Source organism: Ochotona curzoniae, unplaced genomic scaffold, assembly GCF_017591425.1.
Source record: "Ochotona curzoniae isolate NIBS_2020 unplaced genomic scaffold, NIBS_Ocur_1.0 contig_2927, whole genome shotgun sequence".
Classification (NCBI taxonomy): Eukaryota; Metazoa; Chordata; class Mammalia; order Lagomorpha; family Ochotonidae; genus Ochotona; species Ochotona curzoniae.
The window spans coordinates 724,789-747,787 of NW_024465654.1; the positions used below are offsets into that span (position 1 = coordinate 724,789).

The window sequence follows — 22,999 nt, forward strand, 5'->3', positions numbered from 1 at the left end:
GCAGCCTGACAGGGGACCCATGCTGAGGCCCTCCCTTCCAATGTCTCCCCCAGGATCAGGCAGCTAAGGACAAGGCCCTGCAGAGCATGGCTACCATGTCGTCCGCCCAGATCATCTCGGCCACAGCCTTCCACAATAAAGTGGCCCTTTCCCGGGGCCCGGGCTATCCAGCAGTCTCAGGGGTAAGTGAGGCTGCTCTGAGCCAAGGAACCACACCAGACCTGGCCTTCTCTCTCCTACCCCGTTAGCAGAGAGCCAGGAGTGTCTCTATCCATCTCCATGGGGTAGGAGAGCCAGGGGCAAGAAGGCATAAGGATCCAGGGACCAAAGTGGCCGCAATGGCCAGAGCTAAGCCAATCTACAGCTAGGATCCAGGAGCTCTTTCTGGATTTCTCATGTAGGTGCAGGGTCTCAAGCATTGGGGCCATCCTCTGTTGCTTTCCTAGGTAAGTTAGCAGGGAGCTGGATTGGAAGTAGAGCAGCCAGGACTTGAAGCAGTGCGCAAAGGGAATGCCAGCGCTGCAGGCATCAGCTTCATCCATTCCATCACAATGCCAGCCCTAAATGGGTCTTCAAATGAACCAAGCCAGCAGCACTGTTCCAGGTCTGTGGGGAACAGATCTTGTGCTCTGTGGCTTTATCTCTTACCACACTGCCCTAAGTGCATTCTAGCAGTGCCAGTTCTAGACGATGTAGCATAAGCTGCTGCAACCAATAAGCGTCTCTGGGATCCTTGATCCTAAGAGTCAGCACAGCCTGGAGCGTCCTTCTCCATTGTGAACTTAGGGAGGTGGGATGTAGCATGCAATAACTCCGAACCAGCTGTTCTTCCTGGCAGCCTTCTAGAGCCTAGAGTTCTTCCTCCCTACCCCCCCCCCGCCGCCACCCTGCAACCACCAAAACATGTTTGGGGAGTCTGCTGGAGCCTGTTGGCGTTAACTAAACAAGGACATTCGCTTTCCTCCCTAGCTCCCGCTGGTTCAAACACACAGCCTCACTCCCAGCCCAGGCCCTTGCTCTGTCTCCACCATGTGCACACTTCCCACGTGTGCTCAGTGCTCTGCTGACTCTGCACTTTTTATCCTCCCCCAGTTTTGGCAGGGAGCTTTGCCAGGCCAAGCCGGAACGTCCCATGAGTAAGTATTGCCTGCCATCTGCTACAAGCCGCTCTCCAAACTGACCTTGAACCCATAAACTTGGAACCTGGCTTCCTAGGTGGGAAGGAGCCACTGTCTGGAGTCAGCCTTTCCAGACAGCATTAGAACCCAGGGACTGACTGGCCTTCCTGCTCTCGGGCAACACATGGCTTAGCTACAAAGTCCAGAGCCTGGGGTGGCATTTATTGAAACCTCAGGCTGCCCAGGGTGTGGGCAGGGCCAGAGCTTGGAGTCAAAGAGGGAAGGAGGGCCAGAAGTCAGAGCCGTGGCCCAGGAGGGAGGGAAAGCAGGAAGGCTGGCTTTCCTGACAGATGTACTGCTTCTGCAGATCAGGGAGTTGGCTGGGAGGATGGGGGAGGCCAAAGCCCAGCAAGGCCACTGGCGGCCGGACCACCACGGCCAATCGCACTGAGGGTGGCTCCGGGGCAACTGGCTGACCACAGCTAACTTCCTCCTCCTCTCTCCACAGTGTGAAACCCTTCTCTCAACAGCCCTACCCTGTCCAGCCTTCACTAACTCTGCCAGGTGGGTGGGCAGTGCATGGTTGCTCCCTTCCACATCACACCCCTGTACCTCCTGTCTCGGGTCCCAGGCTCCTCAACAGCTTAGCCATCTGCATGTCCCTCTTAGATGCTGCCTTGTTGTGAGACCAGACGTCTCAGACTCCCAGGATACCCCATTCCATGTCCTTAGCATGCTCTCCTGTGTGCCTTGCGTGGCCTTGAACACTGTTCTGTTCCCCAGCAGCCCTAGTAATTGGCAGGGGGGTTACTTGTTGAAGTGCAATGCCTGTGTCCTGACCTATGACCTGCCTGTGTGCCTCATGTACCTTAGCTCTTGGGATGACCCCCTCTTAGTACCCACTCTTATCCACTCTTCTGAAATGGGTGGCCCCCAGAGTGGCCAGCTTTCTGGCTGAGAACACTCTTGGCAGAGAGGAGGAGTAGAGGAGGCCTGGCACATGATTGGGGCCAGTGCACAGAGTCGGCCAGCTGGGCAGGTGCAGGGTCCCTCTTTTTGCTGTGGGTGACCTGGTCGTGTCCTGGGTGGCCTGTTTCAATTTTAGTGTATGTGCTGCTGAAGTGAGCACATCCAGGTCTGTTTCTCATGAGGTTCCCAGGCCACCTTCCACCATATAGGACAGGTGGGATCCTCTCCCTGGCTTGGGTCTGACCCCTGCAGCCCTGCTATCTGCCCAAGTCCCTCATTGCTACTTCCTGTCATCTCCCCATGGGAGCAAGTCACTGAGTTGGGTCTAGTCTGCCCTATCTCGTCCCTCTTCACCTCTCGCTGTGCGCTGATGCACTCGGCCCTCCTAGTGCCTGCCCAGAGGGGCGGCAGCAGCCTCTTCTGCCTCCCTGGCTCTCTCATCACTTTGTGGTTCTCCAAAACCTCCATCTTGCTGTGTTGTTTGCCAGCTTGCAGTGCTTTGGGGGCTGCCTGGTACTTTCAGGGTCCCTCTCTCTGCAGGAGGACTTGTCTGGGTGCCCCGACTTTCTCTGCTCCCTCCAATCTTTCTGGGTTCCACTTCTTACCTGCCTCCAGGCCACAGTTTGTGTTGCCTACCTACCTGCACTCCGTGCATACACCCCCCTCCACACACACACACACACCTGCTGCAGGCTTGCCTTTGTCTCAAACTGCTCATGCCTGGAGCCGATTGTGCATCATCTCTATGCGCGGTACATAGCGGTTCCACAGTAAGCAGCGGTTCAACAAATGAATGAATGAATGACTCGGCAAATGCACTGAGCACCAGCTGCTATGTCCAACAACACCCTCTGCCCAGCCAGCCCTTCTCTGTCTCCCCTACATGCTCTTGAGTTGTGTGCTGCTGCACAGGGCACCACCGTTCCCCGGATTTCTCCTATAGGAAAATGGGCCACCATCACTTCCATTCACATCTTTTCCTTTGACCCCTTCTTGTCACTCCTCAACTTTTCATTTTGAAAACCACCAGGGACCATGCTCCATTCTCATGTGCCCAAACCTCGGCCCAGAGCTGAGTCTTTCCTCTTTAGGCCCTGCAGTCACTTTCCCGAGTCTCAGGATCAAATCCATCCTTTGGGCGTGACACACAGCTGTCTGTTCAGCCTTATTCCTGCCCCTTTCTCCAGTCCTACCAGGTCATGCGTTTCTAGCTATCTTCCAGCCCTGCAAACTTGCCTCTGCTTGCAGTGCCCATTCCCAGTCTTCATGCTCCTCACTCACTTGTAACTTACGGCTCCTTACAAGCCACCCCTTCTGAGAGCCTGTGCCTGCATGGACTACAAGTAGCTCAGAGAGGAGCCTAACCTAGTCGCTGTGCCCCTTATCACCCAATCCCTCTGCCAGATGCAGTCTCCCTGGAATGTAGTTCCGTGCAGAGACCTGGGTTCCATCAGCTCTGTCCCTCCCCTGCCAGGCATGCCCATGCGCAACATTGCTTCTACCACCCTGCCTAGGATGGAAATTCCCCTGGCCTGCAAGACTCTGCAGGGCAAGGGGGCCCTGGGTTGACACAGAAGGGGTGGGCAGGGAGGGCACCTGTTGACAGATTCCATATGCTCCTCCCTCTGTGTGCAGGGTTTGAGTCTCCTGCAGGACCCACGCCGTCGCCCTCAGCGCCGTCCGCACCCCCGTGGCAGGGCCGCACCGTGGCCAGCTCCAAGCTGTGGATGTTGGAGTTCTCAGCCTTCCTGGAGCAGCGGCAGGATGCGGACACGGTAGCTCCTCACACTCTGGAAGCACCTGCTCCCACAACGCCTCCTATTCCTCTTCCTATTCCTATTCCTCTTCCTCCTCCTCTTCTGCCCCAGCCCACTTTGGGCTCTCATCGAGGTTCCCTGCTCTCTCCCAAACCTGTGGACCCTTCTGCCTCTCCCTTCCTCTTCCCATGCCTCTTCATTGTCCCTCTTGCCCTTGAGGCTCTGTCCCCATCCCACCTACCCACCCTGCCCTCAGCCCACAGACACCATTATTGCCCTTGCACACTGGCCCATCCTTTCCCTACTCTTGAGGGGGCAGACAGGAAGCCAAGAAGCCTTCCGTGTCTGGTCTGCATCCTGTGGGCTTGTCCGCCTCTGCTGACCTGGGTGACCTGCAGCACCTACCAAGGTCAGAGGAGTGCCAGGAAGAAGCTGCCTAGCAGCGGGCACAGACCAACACACTCCAGCATCTTTCAACTTTCACCAATGTGAGGGAGAGAGAACGTTCCCACCTGCTGGTTCACTCCTCAAATGCTTTCCCAGTAGCTAAGGCTGGACCAGGCTGAAGCTGGGAGCCAGGAACTCCATCTGGGTCTCTCCCACGTTGGTGGCAGGAAGCTGGATGGGAAGTAGAGCTGGGACTGGAGATCAGGCAGCACAGTGTGGGGTGTGCAAGTGGCAGCTATTAACCACTGTGTTAAACACCCATCCCCAGATGTACATTTTAGCCAAAGAGTCCATCAATCAGACAAGCTGTCACTCAATATAGTGAAAAGGAGACCTTGCTGTCTGCTTTACCAGTGGGGAAACTAGGGCCCGGGAGGTGGGTGTGCTCCAGCCCCAAGCTCCTTTGGGGTCTGCCTTTTGGCTTCCCTCGGCTCCCTCAGCCCACTATCCTCTCCACAGTACAACAAGCACCTGTTCGTGCACATCGGCCAGTCAAGCCCGAGCTACAGTGACCCCTACCTCGAAGCCGTGGACATCCGCCAGATCTACGACAAATTCCCAGAGAAGAAGGGAGGCCTCAAGGAGCTCTTTGAACGGGGACCCTCCAATGCCTTTTTCCTGGTGAAGTTCTGGGTAAGACCTTGGATAACCTGTCCCATCCTACTCTCGGGGCATCTGTGACTGGGACAGCAGGAGAATAGTAGGCCTTGCCATAGGGAGGGCCTGGGAACGGGGAGAGGAGCTGGTACAGAATGGCCCTCAGTGGTGGAAGCTGCTGGACTACTGGGGGGACCTTTGCTGCTGGGTAAGGACGTTACCAAGCATAGGCAGGAGAGGGGCTTTAAGGAAAAGGATGTGCAGGAGATGCTGAGATAGACAAAGCTGGTCCCAGAAAGCTCCTCTCCAAGGAATGAAGTTAGGACAGACCACCCAGCCAACACCCCTGTCTTACAGGTGCTCATTTTTGTGCTCTGCCTGCTCTCCTGGCAGAGTGCAAGTTGGACCGCGGGTAGGCATTTAGGGAATGGAGCTAGTATGTGGAAGAGCTCCGTGCTGCTGTACTGTTCAAATGAGCAAATTAATCAATACATAGATTAATGGCAGTGTCTCTGCCAAACCTTCTATTGAAATTTTTGACAGCGAAATTTTAGTTGTTTCCAAGAGCCCCTTCATGCTCTTTGATTCCATCCTGACATTATTTGATGGTTAGTATTTTTCTTTAGTCTTTCTTAAGGATACGAAATGAGAACCAAGTTTTATGTTCTTTCTTAAGTAGGATTGATTTATTTAAAGAATCATTTATTAATTGAAAGACAGAACATCAAAGTGAGAGAATCTAGGACCCGGCGTGATAGCCTAGTGGCTAAAGGCCTCACCTTGCACGCACCGGGATCCCATATGGGCGCTGGTTCTAATCCTGGCAGCCGCACTTCCCATCCAGCTCCCTGCTTGTGTCCTGGGAAAGCAGTCGAGGACAGCCCAAAGCCTTGGGACCCTGCACTTACATGGGAGACCCAGAAGACGCTCCAAGCTCCTGGCTTTAGACTGGCCCAGCTCTGGCCATTGAGGCCATTTGGGGAGTAAACAGCGGATGGAAGATGTTTGTTTCTCTCTCTCTTTGGAACTCTGACTTTCAAGTTAAATAGATAATAAATCTTTGAAGAGAGAGAGAAGCCCCCTGTGCTGGAGTCCAGGCCAGAGTGGGTGCTTCCTCAGGACCCCAGCCAGGCGCTTGGCATCAGGACGTGATGGATGGGACAGGATGTTAGCCTGCGGGCTTTTAGGAAGGACTTCAACCATCCGACTTCCGCTTTGCTTCGCCTGCCTCCAACCCTCACTTCCCTTCCTGCCCTGGGCATGGGGGTGGCAGCCCAAGTTGGCTCTGCTGAGGTGATCACTGGCATGACCAGGCCCTGCTCCAAGTGGAAGGCCACACCTGCCCTGGAGCTCGCTCCTCCCCATTAGCCTCCGCGGGCTTCACCTGCTCTCAGCAGGTGCCTCTGGGAGAGACCAGTTGGGGTTTACCTGCAGCCCCGGCTCAGCCAATCTGGTCACACGGGAGAGACTGGTAGGCAGTGGCAGGAAGTGCTTGCCCTGGAGGGACAGAGGACGTATTTGGGGCCCCTTTTCAGTATTTCCGCCTTAATATGGTGGTTAGTCATATTCGATATTCTCTTAGATACCTTCTTCGTTTCCACCCTAGTCCAGGCATGGAGTCAGCAAGGGCCTGCCTCTGAGTAAGCCTCTTGCCAGTGGTCATCCCTGCCCTGCTGTACCTGCTGGGAGGTGGCCCAGGGGAAAGCAAAGCACAGGCTGGCTGGACAGCTGGCTGCAGGTGAGCAGGGCCAGCCCCAGCAGCTGGACGCAGAGTGTGTGCTTAGAACCGTCACAGGAAACTAGCCTGTGTGGCAGAGCGTCTGGGAATCATCCATCAAGCGACCCCCGCCCCAACTCCCTTCAGGCTCCTGGAGTCTGGGTGGTCTCCCGTCATGGAGAGAGGTAGCGTGGAGGGCAGGCATGGTTCTGCCATCAAGGCAGATGGGCTGGCTTTTTTGCATTTTCTAAGCCCCAACCTTTTCCTTCTAGAAAATGGGGGCATTATCTCACCCCTTGGGATGAGGTCACAGAATCTCAGGATCCTGGGGCAAGAATCGGCCTGCTGGGCCTTCCAGGAGGCCCCACCCCCGGGTCTGGAGCTGAAAAGTCAGCTTTAGTCAGCTTGGTCTCGAGGGGTTGGCAGCGAAGGGGGAACGCTCTGGCAGTGTGGGTGGGTAAGGGCAGGTGGAATCAGAGCCCAGGGCATGTCTGTGGCCGGGACACATTGGCAACTGGCCGGTGTGTCTTTCTAGTGCCTGGTTTGTTGTGGGGAGAACAGGAACCTGGAGAAGACAGAGATGAGTGATGGGGTTTGTGCAAGCCGGCAGACTTTGGGTCAGTTCTGGGCCTTCGCAGATGGCTGAGGCTTGGTTGGGCTCGACAGGCATCTGAACCCACTCAGGCCTGGTTGCGCCTATCCCTGCCATTAGCTGGTGTGAACTTGGCCACACACAAGTAGGAAGGAAAACTGTTCTGGCCAGGAAACGGTGCTTTTCCTGGCTGGCTGTTTTCTCAGCCCCAGCTCCCCCACGGGCCATAGGATAGCAGGAGAGGAGGGGGAGGGGGATGTTGAGGTCCCCTCCTGCCCTGGAGTTCTTGCTGGCGGGATTGGGACAAGCTTCCGGCAATGGCTTCTGCCTGCAGGAAGGGTGTCCTTGCTCTGGGGGGCTCAGAGAAGGCGGAGCAGAGCCCAGGACTGCATTGCAGCCTTCCTCCAGAGCTGGCCCTGACACTTCTCCCAGGCACATGACAACACACCCAAGCCCCCTCCGAGCCCCCACAGCCGGGGCTGCGGCTGTCTCGGCTCATCTGTCAGTCACCAGATCCCCCACACCTGTTTCAGGCACCGCCTGTGAGCCGCCCACCCACACGCACAGCTATGAATAGGGTGCGCCAGGAGGGGAGGGGAGGGGAGCAAGGGGCCCAGGGGCCCACAGAGGGCAGGCGGTGGGGGTGGAGGGATGCGAGGCCTGAGTCACTCTGGGTGGGTTGTCAGGTCAGCTTCTTCTAGAAGTATGCGGTATAGCCTAGGGCAGGTTCTTGGATTAACTTTGACCTCTCCCTCCCTCCCTCTTATTTCCTTTTCCTTCCCTCCTCCCTTCACTGGAACACCTCCTCCCCTTTAGGGGTCCCCACCGCCCCTAGCTAAGCTGGGCTAGGGCTGGATAAACAGTGACTGAGAGATCTGTCTGAGGGCCAAGTGAAGGGGAGGTGATGACAGAAAACAGAGTGGTGGAGTTTGGGGCCCCAGCTGCCTGCCATGTGAGGCCTCCTGGGGCAAGTGGGTTCCTGCCTTGTGACCCAGGGTGTGTGCCCCTCACACCAGCGCCACCCAGAGTTGAGAGGCTGATTAGCTGGGTGCAACATTTAAAACTTTTTTGTGTGTGTGGTATTTGCTGAACTACTTTTTTCCTCCTAAGATTTATTAAAGGAAGGGTGATAGAGATAAGGACAGAGATAGATCTTCCATGCTCTGAGTCGCTTTCCTAATGACCACAGTGTCCTGACCAAAGCCAGGAGGTTAAAACTCCGCTCGGATCTCCCACATGGGTGGCAGGGGCCCAAGTACTTGGTTCATCTTCTGCTACTTTTCCAGGCACATTAGCAGGAAATTGGATTGGAAGCGAGGTAGCCAGGACTCACATCCACTCTCTAGTATGGCAGCCTGCACTGAAGGCAGCAGCTTACCCTACCGAGCCACCCCACCAGCCCTGAGTCTAGTTCTCACCCCCAGGGGACGTCCCATTGAGAAGGGGGCAGAAGCAGCTGCTGCCTTGTTGAGCCTGGGAGGTGTGCGTGGCTGACCTGTCATGGTGCAGGATAACTAGCAGTTAAATCATTATTCCCATATAATGTGAAACAATATATATGGAAATAATATAAATGTTACATATATATATATCAGAAAAAAGAGAGCCCTTAGTTTCATGGATGTGTTGTTTAGAATGGACTTCAGAATCATTAAGGACACGACAGGGAGAGGTGGCAGAGAGTACAGGGGCCTGGCACTAACCAAGGGTCGCCAGGGGCCACAGGCTGTGAGTCCAACCCCATGTCCAACACTGGCCCTTCCAGGTGGCTGGACTTCCTGCTGTCTTTTTTTTTTTTTCCAGGTATAGGTTACAGAGTGACCAAGGGGGTGAAAAGATCTCTGTCTGTCCCTCTCGGTCACTCTGCTTTTCACCTAGATAAAATAATTCTTTTAAAATCATCGTTAAAACTGTATTAGAGGGGGCCCGGCGCGGTGGCGCAAGTGGTTAAGTCCTCGCCTTGCACGCCCGGGATCCCATATGGGCGCCGGTTCTAATCCCGGCAGCCCCGCTTCCCTTCCAGCTCCCTGCCTGTGGCCTGGGAAAGCAGTTGAGGACGGCCCAAAGCTTTGGGACCCTGCACCCGCGTGGGAGACCCTGAAGAGGCTCCTGGCTTCGGATCGGCATAGTATCGGCCCGTTGCGCTCACTTGGGGAGTGAATCATCGGACGGAAGATCTTCCTCTCTGTTTCTCCTCTGTGTATATCCGCCTTTCCAATGAAAAATAATAAAAATAAATCTTTAAATAATAAAAAAAAAAAAAACTGTATTAGAGGGCCCGGCATGGTAGCTTAGCGGCTGGAGTCCTCATCTTGCATGCACCGGGATCCCACATGGGCACCAGTTCTAATCCCATCAGCCCTGCTTCCTGTCCAGTTCCCTGCCTGTGGCCTGGGAAAGCAGTCAAAGATGGCCCTTGCACCCACGTGGGGGACCCAGAAAAAACTCCTGGCTCCTGGCTTTGGATCAGCTCAGCTGCAGCTGTTGCAGCCACTTGGGAAGTGAACCAGCAGACGGAAGATCTCTTTCTCTGTCTCTCTTCCTCTCTGTAAATCTGTCTTTCCAATAAAAATAAAATGAATCTTTTAAAAAATAAAACAAATTAAAAAAAAAAAAACAACATTATCAGAGAACTCCCATTTAAGGCTTGGCTAGCACCAGGTGGCTGGACTAGGCCAGGGCTCAGAGCCAGGGACTCAGTCCAGGTCTACCCCCGTGGGTGACAGAGCCCTGAGTAGTTGAGCCATCACCTCTGCCTCCCAAGATCCCCTTTGGCAGGTAGCTGGAGTCAGGAGCTGGGAGTTGAACCCAGGTACGTGTGTCTGGTTCTGAGCCACTCTGCCAGCACGCACAGGTGCCCTGGCCCCGGTGGGGTCAGCGTGCCAGCACGCACAGGTGCCCTGGCCCTGGTGGGGTCAGCGTGCCAGCATGCACAGGTGCCCTGGCCCTGGTGGGGTCAGCGTGGAGGTGGCAGTGGAGGTGGCAGAGGAGGCTGTTCCAGGCACAGTGCTACTTTGTTTCACAATGTCAGCCCTGCTCCCTGACTGCTGTCATTCTTTGCCTTCTTTCTTCCTGGTGTGGCCTCCTTAAGGCCAGCAAGGAACACTCTGTGCTGTCTGTTTCTACAGGAAAAGAGCGTTTTTTTTTTTTTTTTTTTTTTTTTCTCTCTCTCTTCGTGAGATGTCTTCATCCTGTTCTGGAACCTGCTTTAGTTGCTAGCCCTGTCGGTAGTCAGAGTAGTGGATTCAGCTTTGGCTCTTGAACTTTCCCATAAGGCAGAGGAAATAGCTGAGCGCCCCCTAGTGCTCATACAAAGAATTGTTAGGGGTCTGGGATTTCCAGTGTCTCTGCCCGGAACGCGGTGTCCAACCGTAGTCAGGCCGGAGATTGGCTACGTTCATGGACTGTGCTCGGTTCATGGACTGTGCTCGTGTGGGCTGGGGGCAGATTCCTGCCCCCTACGAATAGGTCTTTTTCATCGACTTGTGTGTTTCCTTGGCTCAGTGTATGTGTGGGGAACCTGCCTTCTGGGGACCCTTGAGTGGTCTGGGGTGGTCTCAGCATCCCCTGCTGGAGGCAATAACGGAGCTGTTGGCTTGGGGTGTGTCACTTGTGGGCAGAGAGGGGACCTACCAGGGGAGTCAGGAGAGCGAATGCTACCATTGGAGTCGAATCCAGAAGCTGAGACAGAAACAGAAGAATAAGGGTGAGGTCTGGCTAGCCCAGTGGCTAAGGTGCAGTGGACCGCTGGGGTTGGATTTCCAGCTCTGGTTCCTGGCTGCAACTTTGTACCTGTGTGGGAGGCAGCTCATGATGCAGGGTCCCAAGGCTTTTGGCCATCCTCTGCTGTTTTCCCAGACTACAAGCAGGAAGCTGAGTCAGAAACAGAGCAGCTGGAACCTATGCCGATCTAGGAAGCTGGCACCTCAGGGTGGAGGATTAGGCTGTTGAGCCATGGCACTGGTCCCTGATGTACTTAAATATTTGCAGTTTAAGGCCCAGCACGGTGGCCTAGCAGCTAAAGTCCTCACCTTAAATGCACCAGAATCCCATATGGGCGCCAGTTCTAATCCTGGCGGCCCCGCTTCCCATCCAGCTCCCTGCATGTGGCCTGGGAAAGCAGTTGAGGATGGCCCAAAGCTTTGGGACCCTGCACCTGTGTGGGAGACCCGGAAGAGCTCCTGGCTCCTGGCTTCGGATCTGCTCAGCACCGGCCGTTGCGGTCACTTGGGGAGTGAATCATCGGACGGAAGATCCTTCCTCTCTGTCTCGCCTCCTCTCTGTATATGCCTGACTTTGCAATAAAAATAAATAAATCTTAAAAAAAAAACACCATTTCCCCCACCTGCTGGTCTACTCGTATCTGAGCAGGTAGAATACCTCTCTTTTAATGTGGTTTGGGCAATGCCCTGTGATATTATTACCCCATCTGGACCTGGGTAAAACATTTCTGGTTTCTTCACACACACACACACACACACACACACACACACATCCACCAGGAACTTGCAGGGTGACCCCGGGGGTCGGTCCCATGGCCCCCATCCCTCTGCTGACGCTCTGTCGTCAGAACTGACCTCTGGTTTGGCTTGCCCGTGTTCCTCTCCAGGCAGACCTCAACACCAACCTCGAGGACGAAGGCAGCTCCTTCTACGGGGTCTCCAGCCAGTACGAGAGCCCCGAGAACATGATTATCACCTGCTCCACCAAGGTCTGCTCTTTCGGCAAGCAGGTGGTGGAGAAGGTCGAGGTAGGAGTCCGCCGCCCAAGGGGGCTGGGGGAGGCGGAAGTTGGGATGAAATCCTCCATTTATCCAAACTGGGGGCGGGTTGTCCTTGCTGTTACTTACTGTCTTAACAGGCAGCAAGGGGACAAACGGGCTCTAACCCCATGCGGCCTGTGACCCTGTGCACCCAGCTGGCTTGCTCGGCCCGCCCTGCCCTCTCCTTCTCGCCTGAATGGAGGCAGTCAGTCTTTCTGGGTGACCCCGGCTCTCTGTGTGCACCCGCCCACTGTCAGACACAACTGCATGCCAGCCGAACTCCCGGCTGAGTTCCTAGGAAGGGGCTTCTTCCTTCCCCGGGGAGCTGACCCTGACACCATCCCCCCTCACTTCTCTCCGTCCCCAGGGTGGACTCCATGTAATAGACTCTACTTACAAGGGCACTTTAAAAAACTCTCGGGGCCCAGCGCAGTAGCATAGCAGCTAAAGTCCTCGCCTTAAACACTCCGGGATCCCATATGGGTACAGTTTCTAATCTCAGCAGCCCCACTTCCCGCTTCCCATGCAGCTTCTTGCTTGTGGCCTGGGATAAAAGATTGCACATTTGGGGGGAAAAAACACCTATATATAGTTTTAACAACATGACCTTTTAAAAAATGATTTTGATGACATTGCAGAGGAGGAGACAGATCTGCATCTACTGGTTCGCTGGCCAGACCGTCGGGGTTTAGCCATGCTGAAGCCAGCAGCTTCTTCCAAGGGGTCAAACACTTGTCACTAGCAGGAGGCCAGATTGAAAGTGGAGCAGCCGGGACCCGAACCAGTGCTGGTGTGAAAGGCAGACCTTGCAGGCAGGGGCTTAATGTGTCCAAAATCCTTGTGGAGCCACGAGTAGTCATCCTCATGACGCAGCTGCAGCACACTGGAGTGTAGTGTTGGCAGTCAGAAGGTTGGCGGTGAGGCAACCTACCAGTCAGATTCAGATGTCACCGGTGTGTATGCGCAGGTGTGTGTGCGCGTCCCACCAGAGTCCACAGGAATCGCAGGTGTCATCCTAGTGTGTGGCCAGGGCTGCAAGGCCTCTGTCCCGTTGCCGTCTGTGGCAGCCAGCCCATGTCCCTTTCCAGTCCCTGGCATCTTGCCTGTCACCACAGAGGAGAGAGTTCTGTTAGACACGCACCCACTCTGCCTGGGAAGGCAGCCTCCTCCTCCTTAGCAGGTTGTGGAGCGTCTCGGTGGAGTCGGAGCTGGACAGAGGGAGGAAGGGGTCCTGAGGTCCTGCTGTCCTCCCTGGCTTGCCCCTGCAGACGGAGTACGCCCACTACGAGAACGGCCACTACTCGTACCGCATCCACCGCTCGCCGCTCTGTGAGTACATGATCAACTTCATCCACAAGCTCAAGCACCTGCCCGAGAAGCACATGATGAACAGCGTGCTGGAGAACTTCACCATCCTGCAGGTGCGTGGGGCGCCGCGGGGGCCGGCCGGGGGCCAGGGGGCCGATCTGTGCCTCAGCTGTGTCTCGCCTGCAGGTGGTCACCAACAGGGACACGCAGGAGACCCTGCTGTGCATCGCCTACGTCTTCGAGGTGTCGGCCAGCGAGCATGGGGCCCAACACCATATCTACCGGCTGGTGAAAGAATGAGACTTGGGGAACAGGGCGCGTGGTGGCGGGGAGGGCCCCTGCACGGACAGCCTCCCGAAGTGCTAAGGGAAATTGGAACCGCCCCGACCGGTGACTCTTCTTGCCCCAGCCACAAACTGTGCCTCAGCCTGCAGTGCCCAACCCCCAATAAATCCACAGTCTTGTGTATTTTCAGAGGAACTGGTCTGGCCTGCATGAGCCTTGGGAGGGACTTGGGGCAGACCGGAAGTGGCCCCCAGAGATGCCCCTACCCTGGGCACTTCTGAAGCCAGCGCTGCCAGTGGATTCAGCCAGGGACATGGCCCAATGCCGAAGCTCCTGTGGGATGGCTGCTCTGCTGCCCACCAGCCCCTGTCCTGGTGTTGCCAGCCACACTGGGAGGCCCCTGAAGATGGAGCCATGCATGCACAGGCCGTGTGCCCACAGCCTCGTGTGCATGAAGGCATCCGTGCCCCATGGGCGACGCTTGTTGGAAGGGAGCAAGGTCAGAGCACGCTGGGTGGTTTCTATTCCATCTCCACTGGGCTTCCTTCGCTGCCAGCCCCACAGCCATGGCTAGAGGTGGGAGGTGTGGTCTCATGTACCCCCAGCCCCAGGTGTGCCAAGGGGGGCAGAGGAGGAAGCTGACTGCTGACACTGGCTGGCTTTGTGTTTTGCTGAGCACACCCTCCCCACCCTTAGTGGGCCGGAGCTGGCTCACTGCCGCCCCCTGCTGGCTCTAGTATTCTCTGCCAGTACCAGAGCTAAACAGAAATTTAAGCCACAGGCCATGTAGGGGGTGTTCTGTGCCTCAAGATATATGTGATGGGAATATGAAAATGAATATATATTTTTTTTTAGTAAGTCAGCACTGGGGAGGTATTTTCACCAAGTGGGAGTAAGGGCTCTCAGAGCCAGACCAGCTACCGACAAGCTGTGTGATCTTGGGAGATGTTAACTTATTTTCACCATGCCTCAGTTTCCCCATCTGGAAAAAACAGGCCTCTTTATCAAAACCTACCTCGTGTGTGTGTCTCTGTGTGTGTGTGTGTGTGTGTGTGCGCGCGCGTGCGCGGTGGCCAGTGTTCTGCCAAGCGCATGTTCATGCTGGGTTGTTAGATACTGGTCCAACAACCAGCGGGGATTTGCTAACTAGTCGATCCGAGTGGACAGTTGCTACATGGGAATGAGCCGAGCTTTGATGCAGTTATGCGTGCATGGATGGGAGTGACGGGATGGGGAGTGGTGGTGGTGGGAGGCGAGCTGTCAGTGTGCTTCCATCAGAAGGAGGCTGAGGAGGGTCACGGCATGCCTGCATCCCGGGCCGCTCAGCGTGCCGGTTCCAGCTCGCTGCTCATGCACACCCTGGGAGGCAGCAGGTCATGGCTCAAGGACTTAGGTCCCCGCCACCCACATGAAAGACCTGGTTAGAGATCCAGGCTCCCAGCTATCTGTCCCAGCTCTGTTAGTGCAGCCATTTGCAGAATGAACCAGGGGGTGGGAGTTTTTTTTTAAATGACAGGCTGTGGGCTCCAAGGAGCCTAGGCTGAGTTCCTGGGCAGGCAGCAGGCATTCATTTGTCTTAGGTGGGCTTCAGAAGGATCCTGACACCCCCCTGGCACCATCATGGCCCCTGTGAGCTGTGCCTACCCTTCTCACACTGACTGGCATACACGGATGAACAGCCTGACCTCACAGGGAGAGGCCTGTTGGCCACGGTCAAGTGCACCAAGTCAGGAGATGGCCCTTGTGTGCAGTGTGTGGGTGGAGGCAGTGCAAGTGTGAACTGAGAACCCCAGCGGCCTAACCTTAGAGTACAATGCCAAGGTCAGCCGCAGCAGGTGGCAGCCTTGGCTACCTCATCCCTGGGGGCCAACGGAAGCTGGGACCTGACTAGTCTCTGTGCCACCCTGACCTGCTGGCTTTGGCACGTCCTCCCTACTGTGGTTGCTGGCGCTGCAGGATCCCCAGCCAGGAGTGACCTCCCACGGGCCATCTGTGACGCATTCTTCAAGGGCCAGCGCGGAATGCGGAAGGGTTAGGCCTCCCACATGTCGGCCGCATTCCTGTTGGACCTCGCCTGCAGCGGCCGGCCTCACAGCCCAGGTCCCCTGCCAGCTGCATTTTTTTATTTTGTGTTGTTGTTGTTGTTTTAAATATTTATTTTTATATTTATCGAAAAAAGCAGATTTACAGAGAGAAACCAATAGAGAAAGGTCTTCTACCTGCTTGTTCACTCCCTAAGTGGCCACGATGGCCAGAATTGGGCTGATCTGAAACCAGGAGCCTGGAGTCTCTTCCAGGTCTCCGACATGGGTACAGGGTCCCAAAGCTTTGGACCATCCTCTACTGCTTTCCCAGGGAGCTGGATGGGAAGTGAAATAACAAAAAAAAAAAAGGAAGTGGAGTAGTGAGGACATGAACCAGTTCCCATATGGGATCCAGGTGAGTGGGAGGCAAGGATTTAGTCACTGAGCCACCGTGCCAGCCCCTAGCCCCCCCCTCCAATTTTAAAGGTGAAGAAAGTGAGGTGCAAAAGAAAACAAAACACACACACACACAAAAAGAAGAAAAAAACAAAAATAAATAAATAAGTGAGGCGCAGAGGAGTCAGCTAACCGTTCTGGCTGGTGACTGCATTTACCTGTTTGTCCAACTTGTGCTTTTGAGTTGGAGCCGGGGTGGACTGGGCCTTGGGCAGTAAGCCAGGAAATGAGACATGAGCCAGAAGTGGATGAGTGCTCTGCGTAGGCTGAGGGTGGATAGCCAGCCCTGGGAGGAGAGTGGGGACAGTGTTCCAAGTGGAGGGGACAGGTGTGTCTGCAGTGTCTCAGAGGCCACTTAGATGGGATGCAGAGGGGCTGGTGTGTGGTCCAGAGGCTGAGATGGGTAGGGGCTGGATATACAGAAGACAGAGGGGACCCAGCCACCCATCCTTGCTGGGTAAGGACTTTGAAGTCCGTGTCACAGGAATTTGGCTAAGCAGGGGAGACTTAAATCTGATTTTATTATTCAAACAAGTTTCTTGATAGACCCTACATCCACTGGTTCACTCCCCAAATGCCCAAGATGACCCAAAGCTCAAGCCAAGTCTCTCCTGGGAGTGACAGGGACCATCACGTCTTGACCCCCCAGGAGCTGTAGTCACAGCATGCTGGAGTCAGGAACCCAGTGGCCGCCCCCCCCCCCCCAGTATGGAACGTGGAGTGTCACACCCCCACCCGACTTCCAAACACCACATCTGGGATCCAGCAAGTGTTGGGCAAACCTTTGATGAGACAGTGAGTGCGTGTGAGGCCGTGCGGCCCGGGCGCCCTGGGTCTGCTCTGAGTGGAAGGGACAGACTGCTCTCCTCGCTCCAGCCCCACCTCTACTGTGACCTGACAGATGCAGGGGGTAGGGATGGAGAGCGGGACAGCAAAGCATGGCTTCTCGTGGGGTCTTGGCGTGGCCAAGAGGATTGTGCCAGTGAGTGTCAGCGGGATGGTTTAACTACGAGGAGTTCGGAGTGTGTGTGCGTGTGTACACATATGTACGTGTGCGTGTGCTAGCATGTAAGTAGCCTTTTTAGGGCTGAGGTTAGAGATCTGGGGGTGTGGGGGTGCTGCCATGATCGGCCTCACCCAGGCCCCCAGATCCTATGTATACACAGCCCATTCAGCTGCTCCCTGTCCTGGCCTGTGAGTGGCTCTGAGGACAGTGGGCAGGGGGTGGGGAAGGCTAGAGGTAGGGAAGGGGGGTTCTGGGTGCTTCTTAGGGTCCACAAGGGCAGAGCAGGTGCCCTAGCGTCCCCTTGGCCCCTTCTTACATGATCCATTGCATTAGCTCTGAGAATGAAAACTCAAAAAGCTCCTTGCCAAAATTCTCCCATCTAAGGCCTGCTTAAGAACTTGAACCCGGGACCGGACCTGGTGCGGTGGCTTAGCTGCTAAAGTCCTCGCCCTGAACGTACCAGGATCCCATATGGCACCGGTTCTAATCCTGGCAACCCCACTTCCCATCCAGCTCCCTGCCTGTGGCCTGGGAAAGCAGTCAAGAATGGTCCAAAACCTTGGGATCCTGCACCCACATGGGAGACCCAGAAGAAGCTCCTGGCTTCGAATCAGCTCAGCTCTGGCCGTTGCGGTCACTTGGGGAGCGAATCATCAAATGGAAGATCTTCCTCTCTGTATGTCTGACTTTCCAATAAAAATAAATCTTTAAAAAAAATACTTGAACCCTGCCAACTTAGGACTGAATTGGCCTTGTCTGTGTCATGTGACTTCGGGCCTGTGACTTGTTCTTCATACTTTTGTGAAGTGTGAGTAACTGGCTGGCATGGCTGTTGGGAGCAGGACTGTAGGTGGCAGTAGCAGCAGGGCCTGGCAGCTCTGCCCACCCCTGAGGCACCTGCAGAGTCCCTCACAGAAGGCTAGCAGAGGCCTGGGGTGGCGGATTGTTGCTTTTAGATTCTCCCTACGCTGGAGTCAGAGGCCATGGGGAAATTTCTGAATTGGGAAGAAAAACGGATGTGGCATTAATCCAGGGAAGAAAGAGGGCCAGGGAAGGTTCTAGAAAGGAAGGGCAGAGCAAATGGGGGCTGACAGTCAGGAATTTGACTTTTGTTTTCCTTCCTGAGCAACGAGGGGGAGAAACAGGGAGGGTCCCCCCTCTTTGGAGGTGGCAGTGGCCAGGGGTCTGTCTGAACTTGGGGATGTCTCATTCGAACTGAAGGCTTTTGCATTTTTGTTTTGTAAAACCCCCTCTGCCTCTTCAGATCTTGCAGTAAAGTCTGATACTTATACCAAGGCCCTGTGCGAGTGATTTCTTTTTTATGGGAAGGACGGAGCTTCAGCACTTTGGGGACAGCGAGCAGCACAAGCCAAATTCTAAAGTCCGGCTGGGCGGCTCACCTACAGAATCAGGGCAGCCCCGTCTACCTCCGCCATCTAGTGGGCTCTGCTGGGAATTACAAGAAGGGCTACTTTCTGATTCAACTTGGATCCCTGCCTGCTCTGCCCATGCCCCTCTCCACCCACTCCCACCTCCCCACTCTGATGTCTCCCAGCCTGAAGTTCAAGCCGCTGTCCTGGTGCCATCCCAAGAACAAGTGTCCAATGCCCCTCAGCGTACATCCGTCTCTTGGCACCTTCCAGGTTGGGCTCCAGGAGCCAATTCTGTTTGCAACTTCCACAAAGACCACATTTCTAGAAGCACAGAAATGAATGGACCAAAACCAAAAACAAAACCCTGGAGCTGAAGAGTGGGCAGCACAGGGTGCTGGCAGGTTGGGCTCTTTTACTCACTAAGGCATCCAAGGAACTTGGATTCAGCACTGGGATTGGGGAGCAGGCTTGTCACATGGGTGGCTTGCAGACTGAAGCTGCAATTGTGGGACCATGAGCCCGCCAGCTGCTCGCAGGGCCCTGGGAGCGCTTGTGCCTCTGCCAACTCCTCCTGCCTGCTGCTGGGTAGGATGGCTGGGAACTGGCTGCTGGAATTCCCAACAAGTGCTGGCGTTAAGGGGAAGACTTCCATGCAACAACCAAATGCACAGCAACCCAAGCCCCTTTGGGGTGACACACTTCTGTCTATGGGGGTGATGTGAGCTACAGGCACCTGTAAAGGAGACAGGGAAACTGGTCCCTGATGTGGAAGGGGGCGTGAACGTGCCAGCTGGTGTGCGAGCAGTCCCCTGGGAGCAGTGACCGGGTCATGAGCAGACGGTCAGGTCACGCGTCTGCTGAGCGTCTTGTGACCATGGAACTCTGTCTTCTTGCTATATCAAAGGCATCTGCTCTGTTCGGCTGCTCCCGTCCTTGGAGGCCGGGCCGAGAACTTCTGAAGTTTGGCACGGGCCCCTCGTTCTGCTTTTTCTCTTAACGACTCAGCTGACTTCCAATTTCTTTCTCGAAATCCCCTTACTGGTTTGGAGGCCAACGCTGTGTGGCTGCTTTGCGTGCCAACTCCCATTTTGCGATTATTGGAGAGAGACAGCTTTTGGCTTTTAAAGCTGCTTATGGAGGCTTGGTGCCTTCTTCAACAGCCAGCACAAGGGAGATGACACTGAAGGAGACCCTGTTCTAGCTCATGGTCAAGGTTACAGGGCGTTGAAGCTTGCCTGTGACTTCTAAGACCACACGCTGTCTCCCCAGCTTGAGCTGCACAAAACCTGACAGCACCCCCAGCCCCCCACCCAAGAAATATGGTTCTTCCCATCCCACCTACGCCCCCTCCTCTAATCCCTGCTGACCCACCCAGCACCACCCTGGAGGCACATGAAAGCAAGCCATCTCACATGCCTGCACCAAAGGCGGCCCGTGCCCCTCCCCGGGCCACACTTGCGCCTTTAGGCCTGGGATTCCTGGCCGTAGTCCCTAGCTTTGATACTGGCTTCTGCTCGCTTTGCTTTGGCAACCGATCGCATTCCCCTGGTGGCTTCTTGGGCCTCCGAGTGTATGTGTGTGTGTGTCTGTTTCTCTGTGTGTCCTCCCATGGCCTCCAGCACAGCACAGTCTTTCTCTGGTCAGGACACTGCGCAATCCCATGGCCCAGCTGGAGAGGGAAGGATCTTTGTAACAGGCAGATCTTGTGGGAAAACCAAATTCTGCCCTTGAGCACCTGCGAGGAGATTCATGTACACATGCAAGAGGCCAAGCAAGGGGCTTGTTGCTGTCTGGCCCCCACTGTGCAAGCCTGGCAGGGTAGCCTTGGATGCCCAAGGGCCTCAACAGGCCTCATTCATCCCCTAAACACCTGCTGAGTATCGCTGGGTCTGGTCCTGTTCTAGCTTCTGGAATAAAATCAAGGCTGCTGGTCTCAGAAGCTTGCCTCATAGGAGAGAGAGTTGCATGCAAAAAGAATAAAATTATGGGGGCCAGGCATGGTAGCCTAGAGGCTAGAGTCCTTGCCTTATACACTCCAAGATCCCATAGAGGCAGAAGTTCTGATCCCAGCAGCCTTGTTTCCCATCCTGCTCCCTGCCTGTGGCCTGGGAAAGCAGTCGAGGACAGCCCAAAGCTTTGGGACCCTGCACCGACGTGGGAGACCTGGAAGAAGCTCCTGGCTGCAGATTGGCTCAGCTCTGGCTGTTGCAGCCACTTGGGGAATGAATCAACAGATGGAAGGATGGAAGATCCTCCTCTCTGTCTTTCCTCCTCTCTGAATATCTGACTTTCCAAAAAAAAAAAAAATCTTTTTAAAAAAGAAAATTATGTTGGTTCTTCTTTTTTTAAAATTTATTTATTTTTATTGGAAAAGCAAATTTACAGAGAAAAGGAGAGACAGAGAGATCTCTTCTGGTCCACTCTCCAAATGGCCATTATGGCCAGAGCTGAGCTGATCAGAAGCCAGGAGCTTCTTCCAGGTCTCTCACGCAGGTGCAGGGTCCCAAGGCTTTGGGACGTCCTCAACTGCTTTCCCAGGCCACAAGCAGGGAGCTGGATGGGAAGTAGAGCAGCTGGGACACGAATAGCTGCACCTGGAGGACCTGGTCTCTGGGAGTGCAGAGGGAGGACAGGGCTCAGGAGCACGGGGGACAGTGACCCCAGAGCCTGCTAGATCAGGCCCCAGCTGCTGGTTAGCCGAAGAGGCAGGCGAGCACGCTGACCTGGTATAGGGAGCAACTCCAGCTCTTGTTAGCCCAGGTGGAGGAGAAAGACTCCTTGCAGTGGTGCCTGTGTGAGGAGCATGCGCACACGTGGGCCCCGGGTACTTCCTGGCCCGCCCACCAGGTCCTGCAGATCTGGTCTTCAGGCACATGCCGTTCACGTAGCAGTGGGGAAGCAATGGGGTTGAACTTTGTTTTTCTTTTTAAAGATTCATCTATTTGGAAGGTAGGGTTTCTGAGGGGGTATAGGAGAGGGGGGCAGAGAGATCTGTATGCCAGTCTCTGGACTCTAAACCAGCACCCAAATGGAGTGGCAACATTGTAGGTCGCAGCTTTACTTACTACACCACAGCGTCAGCCCTGGGGTTGAACTTCTAAAGAAAAAAATATATATATGCTCTACTTCAGATCCAGCTTCCTGCATATGTTCCTAGGAAAGCAGCAGAGGATGGCCCAGGTGCTTAGAAACTTGCACCCATATGGGAGGCCCAGAGGAAGCTCCTGGCTCCTGGCTTCTGATCAGTCCAGCTCTGGGTATTGTGGCGATTTAGGGAGTGAACCAGCGAATGGAAAATATCTCTCTGCCTCTCCTTTTCTCTGTTAACTCTGCCTTTCAAATAAAAAAATTCCCACAAATATTCATTAATTTGATAATATTTATTTATTTGTTTGAAAAATGGTAGAAGTGGAGTGAGAAGGTTCTGTCTGTTGGTCCACTTCCCAAATGCCCTGAGGTGCTGGGCAAGCTGGCAGCCGGGAATTCAACTCAGGCCTCCGACATGGGTGGTGGGAGCCCATTCGGCTGCCTCGCAGGGTCTGCATTAGCAGGAAGTTGGAGTGACAGCCAGAGCTGGACACTGGAGCCGCAGTCCAGGGGTGGGATGTGAGTCTCTCAGCCACTGGGGCAAAGAGGAATTCTGTCCAGGCCTCCCATGTAGATGGTGGGGAGCTGCCCGGCCCTTGTCCACTGCCCTCCCTGGCGCCTTAGCAGGAAGCTGGATCAGAAGTGGAGCAGCTGGACACTCAGAACATGAGCAGGCTCCACAGTGCTTGCCAGCACCACTGAGTTTTTGAGTCTGAATAGAATTTGACGCATGACAAAAGAATAAACTGTATTTTATTAGTTTTGTTCGATTTGCTAAAGTTGTAAACTTTAAAAACTAGTTTAGTTCCATTTATAGATCTTGTTACTTTGCTCATAAAACTAGCATCTTTATGTGAACTCTCCTTCGATTGTCCTTTGATGCATGCTCAATTAGCTTATGAATTCTCTAAACATTTAATATCACTTACAAGCTTGAGTAATTAAATTAGCTCAGGCTGTTTAAACTATAATTAAGCACTGCCAACATCTAACATCTGTCTAGGGCAGATGTACAAATTTAACAAAATCTTAGACACTGAGCATTTAACTCTACGATTTTAAATATTAATCACAAAGCAAAGTCTCTATGTATCTAATTTGATTTACTTAATCATTTAGCCATCAAACTTTATCTAAATACTAAATTAGCATACATGTCACATGTCTAACATGAGCGGCTGTTATTCTCTTCCAATAACTTTTTTTTAAAAAGATTTATTTATTTTTATTTGAAAGCCAGCTACACAGAGAGGAGGAAAGACAGAGGGGAAGAGGGGAAGATCTTCCGTCTGTTGATTCATTTCCCAACTGGCTGCAACAGCCGGAGCTGAGTCAGTCTAAAACCAGGAGCCAGGAGCTTCTTCCAGGTCTCCCACGTTGGTGCAGCGTCCCAAGGCTTTGGGCCATCTTCGACTGCATTCCCAGGCCACAGGCAGGGAGCTGGAAGGGAAGTGGCACTGCTGGGATTAGAACCAATGCCATATGGGATCCAGTGCATTCA

The 22,999-nt window shown here is 54.4% G+C and overlaps 1 protein-coding gene across 1 annotated transcript in view; it reads left to right on the forward strand.

The window, feature by feature from the left end:
• The window catches only part of TEAD4 (TEA domain transcription factor 4), a 28,925-nt gene extending 15,340 nt beyond the window's left edge, over nt 1-13,585 (forward strand). Inside the window, exons 4-11 of the mRNA XM_040978965.1 lie at nt 54-182; nt 1,093-1,136; nt 1,627-1,682; nt 3,723-3,862; nt 4,751-4,924; nt 11,807-11,947; nt 13,228-13,380; nt 13,454-13,585. Coding sequence (XP_040834899.1) covers nt 54-182; nt 1,093-1,136; nt 1,627-1,682; nt 3,723-3,862; nt 4,751-4,924; nt 11,807-11,947; nt 13,228-13,380; nt 13,454-13,567 — 951 coding nt within the window. The 3' untranslated portion in view covers nt 13,568-13,585. The remainder of the gene's footprint in view (nt 1-53; nt 183-1,092; nt 1,137-1,626; nt 1,683-3,722; nt 3,863-4,750; nt 4,925-11,806; nt 11,948-13,227; nt 13,381-13,453) is intronic.
• The last annotated feature ends 9,414 nt before the right edge of the window (nt 13,586-22,999 follow it).